At 36.4% G+C, this 17,700-nt stretch overlaps 1 protein-coding gene across 4 annotated transcripts; it reads left to right on the forward strand.

Moving 5' to 3' along the window:
- Positions 1–8,280: 8,280 nt before the first annotated feature.
- Positions 8,281–17,116, forward strand: LOC104612998 (uncharacterized). Of its 4 annotated transcripts, none has more exons than XM_088899070.1 (9): positions 8,281–8,419; positions 13,131–13,182; positions 13,283–13,580; positions 13,889–14,141; positions 14,274–14,317; positions 14,416–14,738; positions 14,824–14,942; positions 15,133–15,274; positions 16,934–17,116. In XM_088899070.1, exons 6-9 carry the CDS (start codon positions 14,563–14,565, stop codon positions 16,941–16,943), a joined length of 447 nt encoding a protein of 148 aa, XP_088755196.1. In that variant the 5' UTR covers positions 8,281–8,419; positions 13,131–13,182; positions 13,283–13,580; positions 13,889–14,141; positions 14,274–14,317; positions 14,416–14,562; the 3' UTR covers positions 16,944–17,116. The 4 variants fall into 4 exon arrangements, with proteins under 4 accessions (XP_088755196.1, XP_088755195.1, XP_088755194.1 ...); XM_088899069.1 differs by lacking the exon at positions 16,934–17,116 and adding an exon at positions 16,394–16,666 and having other exon boundaries at positions 13,283–14,173; positions 14,416–14,546; positions 14,646–14,738; XM_088899068.1 differs by lacking the exon at positions 16,934–17,116 and adding an exon at positions 16,394–16,666 and having other exon boundaries at positions 13,283–14,141; positions 14,416–14,546; positions 14,646–14,738.
- The last annotated feature ends 584 nt before the right edge of the window (positions 17,117–17,700 follow it).

Raw genomic sequence — 17,700 nt, forward strand, 5'->3', positions numbered from 1 at the left:
TAATCAAATTAATGTGAATTGGTATATTATGCAACATACTAAAACTATGTTTGTGTTGAACCAAGGCCAAGGAAGGATTTTTTTTACAGTTATGGATCTAAATAGATTAAAAAGACAACTGTAGAAGAAAAACATACATGAAGTTTGTTCCTTATAAACAAAACCAAATGAGCTCTGGGAAAGCTTATCAAAGCCTAACTTGAATAATTCAAACCAATCAAGATTAACCATAACAACTGATGTCGAAAAAAATCATAGAGAAGGAAAAGAACAAACCTATTTTCTTCCAAGTTCCAACACTTCCCTTTAAAAGCTTTAATAGCTTTTCTTAATGTTTCATCTTGTAACACATAATCATAAATGTAACTATCCTATTTCTATACATAAATTTTACAACCCTTTGGTGGAAAAAAAATGGTAAATGTAGCTATCCTTGTTGCAAAGCTTATACTTTTGTTCATTTAATCATACATACATATGCACATATATAAACAAACACCAATGAAAACTGATTTATGTAATCATCAACCAACACAGTTTATTAAATTACAGTGGAACTGATGGTAATATCAACATCCTCCCAATTAAACTTGAAAAGAAATAAGATTTTTGGTTATGTTATAAACCTATAATTTTGTAAAGAATCAAGACAAAAGGCACCTGATGGAGATACCATGCTTGAGTGTTTACAAAGATTGAATGATTGATTTTTTGGTTCTATCAGTAAGAGGAGAAAAAAAAAAAGATTAATGATCATTAAAATAAGCAACAGATAAAATAGAAAAAAAGAAGACAATGATAAATTAATTGGGTAATGCCATATACCTTGCAAATAGAAAAAAGCATTTGAAAAAGTAATTGGATTTAATGTGTAGTATTTTCTTGGTTGCAAGATTTAAAATATCTAAATATTAAATAGGCAAACATTTTGCTGGATAGAATAGAAGATAGAGAATAAGAAACAACAGTTATCATCATTCAATTAGGCATTCAATCCATACATAATATCCCACCTCAAAAAAACATTTTAGACTTTCAAAAATCTATTCATACAAAAAACATTCATGACATAAGAAGCACTCCATGCAACACCACACACTGATCAACAAAAGGTGTCAATCCAAAAAAAAAAAAGATAACTACCATGATATATTGGTGTTGGTAACATAAGAAAGATGATCCAATAGTGACAATTTAAAAAACAAAATATCCACATTTCAGTTCCAATACAAATCTTATATTATCTTAGATTCAGCATCGGATGGGGTAACAAGAAACTATTCCTCAAGATCTTTCAGCTGATCCTCTAATTTATGGACGTGTTCATCAGTTGGACAATTAGATAGATCCTCCTCTATTTCTGCGACTCATTTTTCTAAGTGATCAACTTCTATGTCAAGAGATTTAGATTTCCATAAATAATACTGATATTCAACAAAATTAGCATGATGTATGTATATGTCAAAGGAATCTCTGATCTTGTATACTGCCTTTCTTGCAGCCCTTTATCTTGCCTTTTGCTCCAAATGACTTGATACACCCACAAATACTCAATCCTTACCATACTTATCAAAGGAAACCTCAACACATATGCCTCTATTGTCCCTATGTATAATCCATTCTAGGGTTGCCAAATGCATCTTGGAAATTAAACGTTCTAACAATTTTCCAAAATTAATTGAGTATGATGGCTTGTTAAGAAGTTCCATGCATGTAGATTTAAAAGCCAAATTTTTTTAGTGTGTCAAATCTTAATGACACCACTCATTAAGGTTTCTAATTAGTGGTAAAAGATAAAATAAGCATAAAAATACCATAAACAATACATCATGCTTCGAAGATAATCTATGTTCTAGGATGGATTCTAATTAGTGGTTTTCTTCTTTTGGGCTTTTCCTTCTAACCACAACTTCTTGTTGTATATGCTTTTTAATCTTATCAGTTAATAAATATTGTGTTATTGATAAAAAAAAAAACTTCCTAAATGTTGGGTGCTGAATTTATGCTCCCAAATTACCCTTCCTAAATGTAAGGTGTTTATTGTACATTTTATCGATGCTTTAAGATTATAGTTATAGATTAAAGCAAAGCCCTTAAATTAGAGAATTTTTTTTTCTTAGGCAAATGATCATCTCTCTTTTTAAGAAGAAAGATATCTATTTTGTTGACAACTAACTTGCATATGTAGTTACATCAGCTCCTTTATTTTATTCTTTTAGACAAAATCTAGGTCCAGGATCTTCTCGTGTTCATCAGCTCCTTTATTTCTTCCAGCCATGTTTGATTGGCTCCTTACCTCTACTTGGTAAATATGTGGAGACCCTTGAACATTGTTTCTTTTCATGTTCTATTATGAAGCCTATACGGTTTGGTGCCTTAACTGAACTGCAAGTTGATCAACATCCTGGTTAGTCTTTTGGTTGATGGTTAGACAATTGGGTTGAAGCAGATAATGAGAATTGGTATTTGAAGGCAAACGCTTCCAGCCCTGCAATGCAATGCGATTGCCTCTACAAATGCTTAGATCCTTTAGATTTTGGGTAACTTATACCTTACCAGTGGTTAAACCATTGTGTTGACATGAAATCAGGTTGAGACTTGAGAGTGAAGTTTCCATTGCTAAGCCAATCAACAAACACAAACCAAAGCAACATTGGTAAATGAATATTTTTTTATTGTTTTAATTATTTCAAATTGGTGCTAAAGTTATGCTTTCATTGTCTTACCAGTCCTAATTGAATTAACAACTTTACTGTAAAAGGCTATGCATACTCTTACCAGTATTGATTATGCAAGGCTATCCCATATATACTCTTAATTATAAAAAGCCATGCATAAGTTAAAAAAAAAAGGCCAAAATGCTAATTTATAGTCCTAGTAAATAGAAGTATGGGAGCTCATGTCAAATACAAAAGGACAATATTCAACAAATATCCTAAAAATGAAAATAATTGCAGAGTAGAGGGGAAAGCAAACAAATGCAAAAATAAATAAAGAGGGGAAAGTAAGACCCAAAAATTCATAAAAAATAAGAAGAAAATCATATTTTAAAGGTTCTTCCTAAAATAAAAAAAATGCATTATTGTTCCCAAAGCATTAGAAAATATGCAAAAAATCTTAGGAAGACATGGAAAAAAAAATAAACTGAAACAAAGAAATGCAAATATAATTACATGAAAGAAAAGAGTATGAAAAGTGCAAAAAAAAATTATGAAACAAGAATTAGCAGAAGGTAATTCAAGTAAAAGAATAAAAAAACATTTTGCAGCATTAAGGCCAACAAATACAAGTTAGAAAAGACAATAAACACTTAGAACTAAAAAGAAAAAAAGAGTTTTGCATCATTGCTCCTATGTAATACAAAAATAAAATAAAATAAAACACAGCAAAAAAAAGAAGAAATATAAGAAATAAATGCATTAACAAATACCAACATTAAAGAAAAGACATTAAACACATAGAAGTAAGGCTATTGTAAGAGTAATAACAACACCAAATAGAAGCACATGACTGTTACCTCTGAAGAGAAAACCTGTGTATACCAAAAACCAATACTATTTGCAAAACCTGGGAAATAATTCTACAAAGTGTTAGCACTACAAATAGCATCAGGAAATACCTCTACAATGCGTTTAGAACACAACAAAGAGGAAAGTTGAAGAAGTAGAAGGTAGAAAGAAAAAATAAATGAGAGCATACATTCAAAATAACTAAAGGGGATATAAATAGAAGATAAATGGCATGTAAAGACAAAAGAAAAATGAGAAGCCTGTGATCTCAACCAACCGAGGAAGCGACTGTATGTGCCTAGACAAAACTTTGGAAGAAAGAAATGCAAGATAATGAGACAACTCATTAAATGAATGTAGTGTAATGTCAAGAAATAAAACTAAATAGGGGAATTATAAACATTGAAATAACCCGAAAGGCATTTATCAAGTTGGCTACATGGAAGACATGGGTTATCCTAAAATATAAATAAATTAAATGTTAGGAACAAGAATGTGAAAGAAATGAATTAGCTGGGTCAAAGTAGTGTAGGATTTCCATTTTAGGACAATAATCCATTCTACGCAATAGTACAGTTCAATCGATACAGACTTCCCATTCGGGAGAATCACTGAAGGAACATCCAAATTAGGATAGGTTAGAAAACCAAAGACCAAGAACCAATACTCTAGAGGTCGAGCACAACTGTTCTCAACGGATAATAAACCGAAGAAACCAAAACAACAAAAGAAAGAATAATAAAAACCGTGAGAGAGAAGGTTTGAAGGAGAGAGGGGGAAGAGCCCGAGATTGGGAGAGAGGAGAGAGAGAGAGTGTGAGAGATGGATGAGCAAAAAGACGAAAAGGGAGAGAGAAAGAAAGAAAGAGAGATTTGAAAGAGAGAGAGGGAGAGAGAAAAGCAGCAAGTTACACCACGTGTCAAATGTAAGGTGTTTATCCTATATCTCTCAAATGCTTTAAGATTATAGTTAGATATATATACTCAGCTAAATCCGACAAATTCAGCAGATTTCCATTTTTGAGTTTGCCACCCCTAGCTAAAGTGTAAAGCCTAAACGTTACAAGTAGGGGTGATCCTTTCTAGCAGTGTTTTTGAGTTGCCGTTGACCTGGATGGTCAGACCGTTCAGCCCAGGAACTGTCCAGACAATCAGTTCCGTTTTTGCATAAACCTGGAATCCGGTCAAAAACCGTTGAAAAAGTCAATAAAACGTTGACCCGGGTGATTGAACCGTCGACCCATTAAATGATTTTGACCATTTTTTATTTTTTAATTTTTTAAAATTTCCTATCAGAACAAACCGTTCATTCGAACCAGACGATCGGACCATTGACCCAAAAACTAGTAACCAAAACGGTTCCGTTTCCAAATCGTTTTTTTAAACATTACTTTTCAGCCCACCCTGAAAATTTGCAAGCTTGGGCCTTTATATGTGTATGTAGCCTAAAGCCTACTAGAACTCATGCAAACCTAGGCATGGGATCTGGGTCAAGCTGAACTCTGGATTGGTCCATGTTCACCCCAAGGTACAAGTCAGGCCAAATTATTTGGTTAGATTTAGATGAGCTCTAACCCAACTCGAGTTATTGAACCCCCAAGTCAGCTTGGGTTGTGTTGCCTATTGCCCCAATCCTAATCCTAACCCAACCCCTACCCCTAATCGAATTACGTGATGGATGGCAGAAGTGTTGAGTTCATGATTGAATGGATCATTGTCTTCGGATAAAATTAGTATATGGGTTTTCCTCAATCTTAACTTGACACTTCCATGCTTCCACTTGAACCCAATTTTACCCAACTCAATAACATGTAATTTCTGAATCCACCTCGACCCTATATGGTTTAATCCGATATCGACCCGACCTATAATATTTTAATTATATATTTATAATACATTTTAAAAACTCAAGAATCATTAAATTAAAAATTGGTATACGGGTTCCAATTATCACCTTCACCAAAGTCAAAGAAGAAAAATCAAAACAAACATAATCTTTAACTATATGACCCCAAAGGTTAACTTTGGCTATTGGCCCCCAACAACGTATGTTGATGAGAGTGTTTTTAGTTTAACACTAGCAGGACTCGTGCTATGCATGGAAAAATCTAAAAGATTTAATAATTTTATTTTTTATTTAATATTGATTTATAAAAATGATTATTGTTAATTGAATATGAACAAATATTTTTAATAAATTTAGTTTTATTAATAATTTGTAGTATTTTTAATAAATTTTATTCTTTTTATTATTTATAAATGAATTTTTGATTAACTTTAAATAAATAAAAATAATTATAAAATCTAATATTTTTATTAATTCCACTAATAATTAACAATTATATAAGAATGACAACGGGGTGGGTTCAGGGCAAGGCACCCCATCCCTTTCCCTGCCCCATAGTCAAGACACTTTACCCCATCCCCGTCCCATCACTAGTGTTACGCAGGTTCAGGGCAAGGTAACCACTCCTCAATGTCGGACGAGTTCAGGGGTAAGACACCCCACTCTTCATCAAGGATGAAGAATCCTCGAATTTCTCTATCTCGTCCCCAGTATTGGGCAGGTTCAAGTAGATGTATAAATTGGGTCGTGTTGGGTCGGCACAACACGACTCGCATGTGGCCCGCACAATGTGCGAGTTGTGTCGTGTTGGCCCATGATGTGTCTTGGGCCGTGCCTCCCTCCTCTAGGATAATTTGGGGGGTTGGTTCGGCACGACCCACGGCCCGAGCCCACATGGACCTGTGCCATGTTATGGGTCGAGCTGGTCCATGGGTCGGGCCTTGGGCTAGAACATGCCGCACACCAAGCCAAGCTCAAGGCAATGCACCCATTCCTTGTCCAAGGTTTTTAAAATTGGATCGGATAGGGAGCTGCTCTGGGGTCGAACGGTCTGACCGTTCAGTCTAAATGGATGACCCCTCTAAACAAAACAAAAAAGGCCAAAAACTATTGTTCAGGTTGACAGTTCGACCGCCCAGGTCAACGGTTCACTAACCAAATAAATAGTTTTTGGACAAACAAAGGTTTTGAGGTGAAACGGTATCCAATACCCAATTTTTTCGGTCTAACCATCTGGTTTGATCTAGTTTTGAAAACATTGTCCCCATCAACCCAATATTCAATTTGATGATAAAAATTGATGAGGGGTGATTTGGCTTGACCTAGTAAGTGAAGGACACGTGGACGCGATCTGCCAGCAGGATGACATGTTAACATACCCCGTCAGCAGATTAGGGGACCTCAGGTGCTTGGTCACTTCGGGTCCGAAGCACCTTAGAACCCGTGTATGCCGAAGTGCCATGTAACTGAACTCGACGACTTGCTAGCTGTCTCCAAACTTCTCGGGATCATGTCGCGTGATTGTGGGCCTTATCCTCATCCTGCCCGAATTGGAGGGAAGCGATAACCCCATTAACGAATACATTACCTTCCTCCTAAGGCGGAACGTATCCTTAATGTTACGGGCCGAAGATCTTGGGAACGTCTCGTGAGATCCACGACACCTCAATTATAAAAGGGGATCAACCTATAAGACCTAGGTACGCGTGATTATTTGCTCACAACACCTCAATTATACAAGTACTAACTTAAGCATCGGAGAGACCTCCCTGGGTCACTTCCCTCGGTCTCTCTGATCTCTGTCTTACAGCTTGGTCCAGCTCGCTACGTGAACAACGTCCAGGCGTACTTCTAGCTAGGAGCTTTCAAATTGCGCACTACCAGAAATGATCTAAAGGATATGTTGAGTATCAACCACATGGTAAATTTCTAAAAGTACACTATATTGTCTTTAATATTCAAAAATGTAATTTTGTGAAAGTTTTAAAAAATTTATTGTACTTGTGTAACATTATAATTTCTAAAAGAACACTATATTGGTAGTTTACTAACAAAATTACACTAATTTATTGTACTTGTGTAAGGAAAGGGTTACTGACATGGCAAGACCGAGATGTTCACCGATTCACACCCATGTCTATATTTGTATAAAAGAAATAGGACGTAATTATTATTAGGGCTGTTCACGGGTTGGGTTGGGTCGGTTTATTGATGTTTTTTCAACCGACCCGACCTAGTCGGGTTACCTGAAATTGAAATCGAAATCGACCTTGTGTTAAGCAAAATCGACCTGATCAGTTTGAGTTGGTTTCGACTCTACTTAGTGGTGACTTAGTTGTTGTTTAAGTGTTCATTTCCTTAATGTTTTGTGGTCCATCCGTGGATCCAGTTGTGGAGGGAGCAGAGTTTGAGAGACAACTTAGTTAAGTAGGTTGTAAGTAGGATAGAAACAACTTAGTTAAGTAGGAATTAAGTAGGTTGTAACTGCTAACTAGGAACTAACTACTAAGTCAGTTCGATTCGGGTTAGTTTCAGTTTTTACACATGAAAACCGAAACTGAACCGAATCATCGGTTTATGATTTTTTATAACCCGAAACCGACTGATGCTAAAGAAAACCCGACCAACTCGGGTTGGTCGGTCTGAATTGATCAATTTGGTCGGATTGGGTCTTCTTGTGAACAGCCCTAATTATTATTTTGCCCTAGTCTACGATAACTTAGCATTCCCAAAAGCGTTCTCCACAGCAGAGGCTCTTGGCCAAAGTTTTCCCTTTACAGGTATCATGACTTGCCGGATCGATCAGACAAGCCCGAAAGTGAGACGAACCCGATTCAGGTTGAAGAACCAAAACCTTGACCCGACCACATGATATAAACCAATAAACCATAGTAAACCACTAAGCCTGACCCTAATCCGACCTGGTTTTAGTTTTCCATTTAAACCGACCCTCGCGATTTTCTGCTGTTGAAGTTCGTACTCATTAGGGCTACATCCGAGAAGAGGAAAAGTGTGGTCTTTTAGGTCAATTGAATCGGCAATCTTTCTTCTAGGAAGAGAGAATAGTAAGTTTTTTCCCATTTTTATTTCTGGACCAAGTTTGTTTTCATTCTTTTGCAGTCATTTACTTTAAGAAGGGCTATTCTCTTCTTTTCAAATTGTAGCTAATTGATTCTACTTGGTTGGATTTGTATTATATATCACAACTAGGATTCTCATCTCATTTAGAAAGCTACGCTCTCCTGTAAATCCTTTTCCTTTTCCTTTTTTTTTTTCTTTTTTTATTACTTTCTTTTATTAATGGAGGAAGTTGAATGTATTAATATAAACAAATTTTGCAAGCTCAGCGGCGCCATTTGGTAGTTAGATTGTTTGGGAGCTTCTTCATTGGAATATCGAGTTCACCTTTCACGAGTTATGATATTCACAGTCGCACTTGCATCAGTTGAAGCTGGGCAACTGATGCAAGATATTCACAGTCGCACTATTCTGATTGTTTAATGTGTTTCGTGTAATGTTTTGGAGGATTTGGGAGGAATGGAATTTAAAAAACTGTAAAAGTTGAAGAGGGCATTCCAATTAGGAAGTAACAAAATTGACTTAAATCAGAATTGTACATTGGATTCATTGTCGAGAAAGTGCATGTTTTTTTTTTTTTTATCAATAAGAAAGTGCATGTATTTTATCAAGTGTTAATGAAAAAGTTGTATATATTAGGGGATTTAGATGCACAATGGTAAATGAGCTATGACAATCATCCCTGCAATGCGAAAAAGCCACTCAGACATAGAATGTGGCACATTAAATCCCAGAATTTTATAGCTGTCACTGTACAAAATGCCCTTGTTTATTTACTTTTGGGTAGGTTGATTCCACTAATTTATTGACTTGGAGAGTGGACATTTTACTATCCACATCAATGGAAAAGAAAATTGCTTAGTTACCTGTATGACGACAACTGAAATAGGGCATTTATTTCATGAGTAGTAGACTTCCTTAGTTTTATTGATGTAGAAGTGGATGCTATGGAAACAAGCAGATAATGAGCTCTTTATCTGTAGTATCCTAGTGTCCTAAAGCTAATGGATGATGAACAATCTCCTCCACCAAGCAAGGAAGGTGACTACACATATCCATACATGTTTTGTCTCTTGTTATTCATGTCTCATGTTTTATCTGTAGTATCATAGTGTTCTAAAGCTAATGGATGATGAACAATATCCTCCACCAAAAAAGGAAGCAGACTACACACCCATGCATGTTTTATGATTTGATCTCTTGTTATTCATGTATTTTCTTTTGTTCATTAATTAACATATCGAAGAGAATGCTATTAGTTATGAAAGGATCCATATTGTATTGAACTATTGGTCTTCAAAAGGAAAAAGGCCACTGTACAACAGATTTTTTTACACAGGGAATATACAAAGCTCTACAGATAACACTATAGAATCAGACTCAGACCATAACATTTTACAAAAAGATTCTGAAAATAAAAAAGAAGTTAGTATTGTCTTCCCTTAAACATCTTGTGACATGCCAGCCAAGAAAACACCATCCCCATTATTCTGATGGCTACCACTTCATGTGAATTTGCTTAGTTTTAATAGATTCTAGTGTTACTTTACTTGCACAGTGACTAAATGCCGCTGGAGGTGTCACTCTCCATGCTATTTTTCCATATTTACTCACACCCCTCAAATGCCAATTGCCAACCCTTCAAAAACTCTGCAACTGTTTCAAGAAATCAACCTTTAACAGCAAAAATCCTTATCATTTTTTTGGTTAACAACCTGCAGCACCCTTCTAAGTGATTGACAGTTTTTAGGCTTTCATTGCAGAGGACGCAATTTGTATTAACAACCTGCAGCACCCTTCTGAGCAGGTTATCTCTGGTTACAGGCTAAAAGTTTTGTCCAAGGCAGCTGACCATACATAGAAAGCTACTTTAGATGGTATAGGCATATAGCTGTGCACCAAATTCTGTTGCTCGGAATATCGCACTCCACCTGACTGTTCAAGCTATTGATTGTAAAAGAATTTAACTGAGAAATAACCAGATTTTTGCCAAGCCCAAATTCTTGTCTTCTCTATTGATTACCATATGAGTATTGTATAGTTCCTCTAACAAATCCAACATTGGAGTCACCTCCCAATTGTTCAGATTTCTCCTGAACACCATTATGCACTTGTTAACATTCAGTCACCCTTGCATCCTTATCTACAGCCAACTCAAACTGGGCAGGATACAGGTTGAAAGCCTTTTCCACTACACACCTTAATCCCTTACAGAAACTGTTGGAAGCCTTATCCACTATCTTCCACATACCACACAACCAAAAGGATGTCTTGACTCTCCAGGATGCCACCCCATAATTCTGCATTTCTGCTCCTGTATTTTTGTACCATAACTTTCTTCCATAGGCTATCTTGATTCTCATTAAACCTTCAAAACCATTTACCCAACATAGTAATATTCAATTCACCCTCCTAATTCCCAAGCCCCCATTCCCCGTAGATGTGTGCACCTTCTTCCAATTCACTTACTGATATTTCCTTTCATTTTTCCACCTCTACATCGGAAATCTCTCATTCTCTTGCTTTTTAACTTATCTCTTAGAGGCATTCCCAAATATCTTGTTGGTAACTTACCTACCTTGCAGCCACATTCCTCATCCAATTGCCTCAAATTCACCACTTGACCCACAACAATTACCATAGTTTTAGAAGTATTTAGACAAAGGCCTAATACTACCGTAAACTATTTCATAAATGACTTCACATTTACTAGCTATTCTTGGCTGGCATTGCAAAAAAAAAAAAGTGTCATCTGCAAATTGGGGAAGAGCAATATCAACTTGATCATGGACCTCTCCCACTTTGATACCTTCTAAGAAGCTTCCAGACACAGCCCTTTGTACATTCTACTTAGAGCATCCATAGCACAAATCTTGAATGGGCCATCTAGTAGTTCCATTAATCCACTTTCACTGTTAAGTCCATTAACTGGTCAGGGTCTGAGTGGTACTGGGGGGGAGTCTTTGTCATAAAACAAAGTTCCGAGGGCTAAGTGTATAAACCCTCTAACTACAGTGTGGGTGCTTGCAATTTACCCAAAAATTTAATGGAAGTATTAGAACCTATGAAAATTCTACTATATGTTTTTTTCCTCCCTCCAAATTTGTTCATTCATTCTGAGGAAGATGGCCTGGAGGCCCTAGATACATCTTGGGCGCAAAGACCAGTGAAGTGTTACTATGATGAGCTTTCCAGAGAGTATCCTCTGTAAGACCAAAGAGATGAGATGCTGTCCAACATACTTGAAATTGTTTAGTATTTGGAACCTTGGTCTCTTCTACTATATTTCATCTTGAGATTCTTTCAGTTGATATGGATGACATTTTTATCTTCAAATTTGAATTTAATGGAAATTACTAATTGGGTTTATGTTAGGGAGATGAACCATGGAGGCTATCTTTCTTTTGAGATGAGAGGAAATTTCGATGAGAGATTTTCATATGGTGATTATTAACCTAAAGAAAGCATATGATAGAGTCCCTAGAGAGATAATATGGTGGATCTTGAAAAACAAAGGGGTTCCATACAAGCATATGGACTTAATTAACAAGATGTATGAGGGTGCAACAACCAATGTTAGAAGTTATAGCACCTATTGGGAAAGACAACAAATTTTACAGTAACACTGGGTGTTTACCAAGGTTCAGCACTTGGCCCTAATTTATTTACACTAATAATAGATGAATTGACTGAACATATTCAGGAGGTCCCATGGTGCATGTTGTTTGTCAATGACATTGCTTTAATGGATGAAACTAATGAAGGATCAAATGCAAAATTAGGTTTATAGACAAATACCTTAGAAACAAGAGGTTTTAAAATAAATAGGACCATAACAGAATATATGATATGTTAGTTTAATAATAAGAGTGCAAATCAGGGTACACTTAGGATTGGAGACCAAGAGGTAACTCAATATGACCTTTTCTAGTACCTTGGTTCAAAAATTCATAACAAGGGAGAGATGGAGGAGGATGTCGCTTATAGAATTAAAGTAGGATGGGCAAAATGGAGGGGTAGCAAGGGAGGGATTGAGAAGGATATTGCCCATAGAATTAGAGCAGGATGGGAAAAATGGAGGGGTGCATCTAGATTATTATACAACAGGTGAATACCACTTACGCTGTATGGAATAGAGTAATGGGTACTGGGTAGTCAGGAAACATGTCCAAAAAATGAAGGTGGCAGAAATGTGTACGTTGAGATAGATGAATGGAAAAACTAGAAAGGATAGTGTTAGAAATGAAGCCATTCAAAGGAATCTAGGAATAAGCTCCAATAGGTGATAAAATGAGAGAAAGTAGACCAAGTTGGTTTGATCACATGCATAGAAGACCTTTGGCAACACCCATAAGAATAAGTGATTTGTTGCAAGTTGAAGGAGCTATAAGGGGTAGGGGTAAACAAAAAAGGACATGGATCCACCAAGTAATAATAAATGATTTAAACACATATTTAATGATGGATCTTGCATTAAACAAAACAAAATGGCAAATCAGGATTCATGTAGCTGATCCCATATAGTTGGGATAAGGCTTGGATGATGATGATGATTACTTGTATAAATGGTACAGGAATGCCAGTAAAATCATTTTATTTTCTTCATCTACTCTCTTCTCTATTAGTATAATTGAAATAAAAATAGGGGGTGCTACGTTAAACTGTTTCTCAGATAAAGCTTATTGTTACTTTTAACAGTCATCTTTTAGTTGAAGACTTGGTGCTTATCATTTGGTCACTGACAAAGCAGGTTAGCATTGCTCTTTTTTGTCTTTGGTCATGCCGTTTTAAACATATAGTTCTGATGCGTACTTTGTCTTTTGGATATAACTTTATTCTCTGATGTGCAGAGATGCTTGTGTAAGAAGAGTGGAAAGAGTAGCAAATTACAAAGTAGAGAAAATGGTTTCTATGTCCAATGGACACAGGTGCAAGATTTAACCACCTAAAAAGCTTGTCTTCTCACATATGCTTCTCCAGGTTTAAGATGCAATTCAACCATTCAAGAAGAGTTTCTTTGATTAGCACTTAAAGATGATAGTTTGCCACATTGGAAAAATATTAAACAAATCTGAATTGCTAACAATTGAGAAGATTATTTTCAGAGGATAATTCCAAATAGTGTGTTTGGTTGAATGCAATATAAAGGTAAGAATCTGGTTTCCTTGGACAACGATATCTATTATATATTCTAAAGTGGGATGGGCCTTTGTTAAGGCGATGTGGCATTCTCTTCCCGCAAGAAAAGGTATCCGCACGTGAAATCACATGCAAAAACAGCAGGATGGGCCTTCCCTATGACGAAACCGATCACTGTCCTTTCATTTCACATGTCTTTCTCCCCTGCTTCCCCTTCTCTCACTCTCTCGTCCGAGTCCCTCTCCCTCTCTGGTACATTTGAAAACTTGAAATGAATCAGATCAGTGTAACTTATTCGTAGTTCATTTGTTCTTCAGTTCCTATGAATTCAGCAAACCCCAAACCCTGCTCAACGGTCACACCCAAATTGCTGGGAGAATGCTAGAGGTTCTTCTTCTTATCCATGAAATAACAAATTGAGAAGGAAAAGGAATGCAGCAACAGCCAAATGATGCTCCTTTCAGGGCCTCCCTCATGCGGGAAGACATCTCTCCTCTTCCAGTTCGCTTTTAATTCCGCTTACACTAGCTCCGCTCATCGTCATGTCATCTTCATCTGCAACCGCTGCAGGTTAGAGTCCAAAACCTCCTTACTTATCCCAGGTATTCTACATTTATTACTACTCTCTCTGTTTTTCTCTCCGTTTTAACCTGTATCTGTATGTAATGTAATCAATAATTCATTTTTGAATGTTGTTTGCAGGGCATCGATGCCTTGTTTGATGTGTTTAACCGAATACGGATGAAGTGAGTGTGAGTGAGAGCATTGTCCAGTAGGATATCAAGAAATTCCCTTTTCCTTACTAATAATTTACATCTATCCAAGCGTTTCTATTCGTTGCCAGGTATGTAGAAGATTACGAGGGGATCAACAAATACTTGGCTGGATTTCACCTACACCAACTCGGAATCTACCCAGCAGCATCTACCCAGCAGCCGTTGTAATTGATGATTTCAGAGATTTCTTCGATGACAAGTAAGTCAAGTCAGTCATGTGTTTGTGTTTGTGCTCCTCAGAACCAAGAACTACCCTGGTTTCGGTTTTGTCGTTTTGGCTCCACACTTCTACTTGCAGGAATTGTAAAGAGAGACTGGGTAATCCAAGAGGAAGAGACCTTGCCATGGTTCGAACTCTGGCCTTGTGCTGGGATGCCATCGCCCATGCCAAGTAACTGTTCTGTTCCCATAGTCTACATTGCTTGGAGTGCTATTTGGTTGTTTTCGTCTGATTCTTAGCTCTTTATATGTAACAGTGAGAGCTTGGCATCAGGAGAGCCTTGCAGGCTCTTCTTATCTGATACCCACCATGGCGATACTCCAAGGTTGTTGTTCATCTACAAGAGATGGATTCCCTCCATTTTTACCATCGAAGGTTAGTTTACAAGATGTATTGATAACCCTAACCCAAATCCCTAAAACCTTCCAACCCATTTTATCTTAGTCCATCCATGTTTACTGGCAACTTTTCAATATTTTCCCAGACTTTTCTAATTCCGCCCAGTTTCTTTTTCTCTTCGTTTGACTTGTAAAAGAATGTAATTAGATTGAGCCTCTGGATTTAGGGGATGGATCAGGATCTTTCATTTTGACAAGCAGTGGCAGTGCTCCGGGGAGTGGCTCTACAAGAAACAGAAAGCGATCTGCAAAATTCTCCATGGCTCTACAATATTTAGTGTTGCAGGAGATTACCGAAGAAACCGAACAGTAATCTCTTTCTTACTTCCAACTTCCAACTGTCTTAGTCATCACAGACACAGAACATCTATTATGAATCCTGATTCTGTATTAAGGCCCTGTTCGCTTTTCAATAAGTTACTCAGGTAAAAGTAATTATCTGGGTAAGTTTTTCCTAGGAAACACTTACCCTGGTAAGTGCATTTACCATGTTCTTTTATTTCTCAGGTAAATAAGGTAATGACCATTTTAGTCATAAAAATTCATTATTAAAAGGACATTTTTGTCCCATTCAAGTGTTAGCAACTTTCCTCTTAGGTGGGAAAGTTATTTACCCACGTAAGACATGGGTATCACTTACCCAGGAAAATAAACTTTCCCTGGTCTCCACATTAATCTGAAAAATGAACATGGGATTCTTGGTCAATGGGATTCCCATTGACCAACTTTTCCCCCTCTGAAAATCCAAAAATAAGAATGCCCCTAAGATATAGCATCTAATTAATCTGGGAAAACTGACTGCAACTTTTCCCACAATCCAGCAGCACCGAGCCCAAACCCCATGGTCCCCATCACAGAGACAGAGCCCCACTCTTGCCAGTTGCCACCCTCTCTCCATTAATGGGCAAATTTCAACATAATGGCATTATTTATAGTAGTGATGATCCAGTGAGAAGGTTTTTTGTATTTCTTTTCTTTTTCAGTATAATATGTCCATAATAAGCCCTTTATCCCGGATTTTATATAATGATGATGATAGAATAATAGAAGCTATAGAAGGGCTTTGGGCTTCTCTGAAAACATGCTGTGAAGAACTGAGGATTAAAAAGGAGGGAACGAAGAAAGAGCACCAACATTTTTTTTTTGGGGTTTAGCACCAAAACAAGTTGCCACGTGTACAATTATTTCTCTCTCTGTTTGCAATGGATATGTAGAATAGTTGGAGGAATTAGTACTGAGAATCCAAATATATTAGCTGGTTTTCCTCTGTTAGTTATTATGCTTTGCAGAGTTTCTTCTCTTAAGTTGTAAATTATTTGTGAAAAACTGATACTTAATGTTTTTTTCACTAAAATGTCTAATGTCTTCTTCAGTACATTATCCATAATCTTCTAAGACTTCATGTTATGTTTTTTATTGGTCGTGGAGCTTGGCATCTGAAGAGGTGGATGAGTTCAAGATGATTCCAATGCTGAAACAGCTGCCACTTGTAAATCCTTGGTTGATTTCTGAAAACTGCAATTGACTGCATCTAGTAGCATTACACTTAAGCGGTTTCTTCTTCTTAGAACATTTTGGAGCTAATCTTTTTGTTTAATTTCTCTTTTATTGGATGCCTTATTACTTGTTTCTGAATTTCTTGTAATTCAATCCATAGATATTCTGAATCTATATGCATTTGAAGTTATAGTATTTATTGTATGTCTTCTCATGCACTGTAGAAATCTTAATTTAGTGCCTATTAATTCAATTTTGTTTTTTGGTACGCCTTTTAGAAGTTAATTCGGTCCGTTTTTCTACAGTAAAATCATATATTTAATTAATCGGTTTATCTTTCTTACAAATTTAATTGAAGTTGAACCGTATTCAATTTTTACTTTACGTTTTATTTAGTAAAATAAAAGTTGAAGTTAAGCACGGGTTATTTCGCTGGTTTAATAGTAAAATGGAATCATTTTTTTGTTTCAGATTTTCTTGATGTTCGGTTCAACTGCAAATAACAAAAGGATACCAAAATGGCTTGTGGAAAAGCAAAAGGAATGCAGCTTTCTCTTACATCTGTACTCTGTGACTCTCTAAAAGTTCTATTTTCCATGGCCATTTTACGATCAAACAAACACTTTAAAGTAGTAAATAGGGAATCATTAGACTTCATTTTGCGTGCATCCGGATGGAAAAATAATGGCAAACAGTATAATGTCCCATAAGCATGATTTGCAAGGAAGTTCGGCAATCGATCAAATTACTCTTTAATCACTGTCAAATTCTATCAAAATAGTACAAATTATAATAATAATAATAAGAAGAAGAAGAAGAAGAAGAAGAAATACTGTTAAAATAGGGTTTTAGAGCTACCATGGAAAGGGTTATTTGGAGTAGATGAAAATTGCCAAAGGGAAAGGGTTCCCTGTTGTCGCCGTTCTGCGGTGAGTCCTACATCAGGTTACTCGGACCCTCAATTAGGGGACCTCTAAGGCTTTATTTGGCTCGTCATTAGGTCTATTATTAATAGAATTAATAATAACAGCTTTCTGGAAGGATGAGAGATGCTTGGAAATTAGAATATCACTTTGTAGTCTTCAATTGCCAATCACCATGGTTCATTTTTGTTTGGAGCCATCTGATGATGTAATGGGTGGGCATAGTTGGGTGAGGATTGAGCCACGTGTCCACCCAAATACAAATGTGACATACACGTGTCTATAGGTTCGTTGGGGGTGAAGATGTTAAAACTT

Source organism: Nelumbo nucifera, chromosome 2, assembly GCF_055504915.1.
Source record: "Nelumbo nucifera cultivar China Antique chromosome 2, China Antique-T2T, whole genome shotgun sequence".
NCBI lineage: Eukaryota > Viridiplantae > Streptophyta > Magnoliopsida > Proteales > Nelumbonaceae > Nelumbo > Nelumbo nucifera.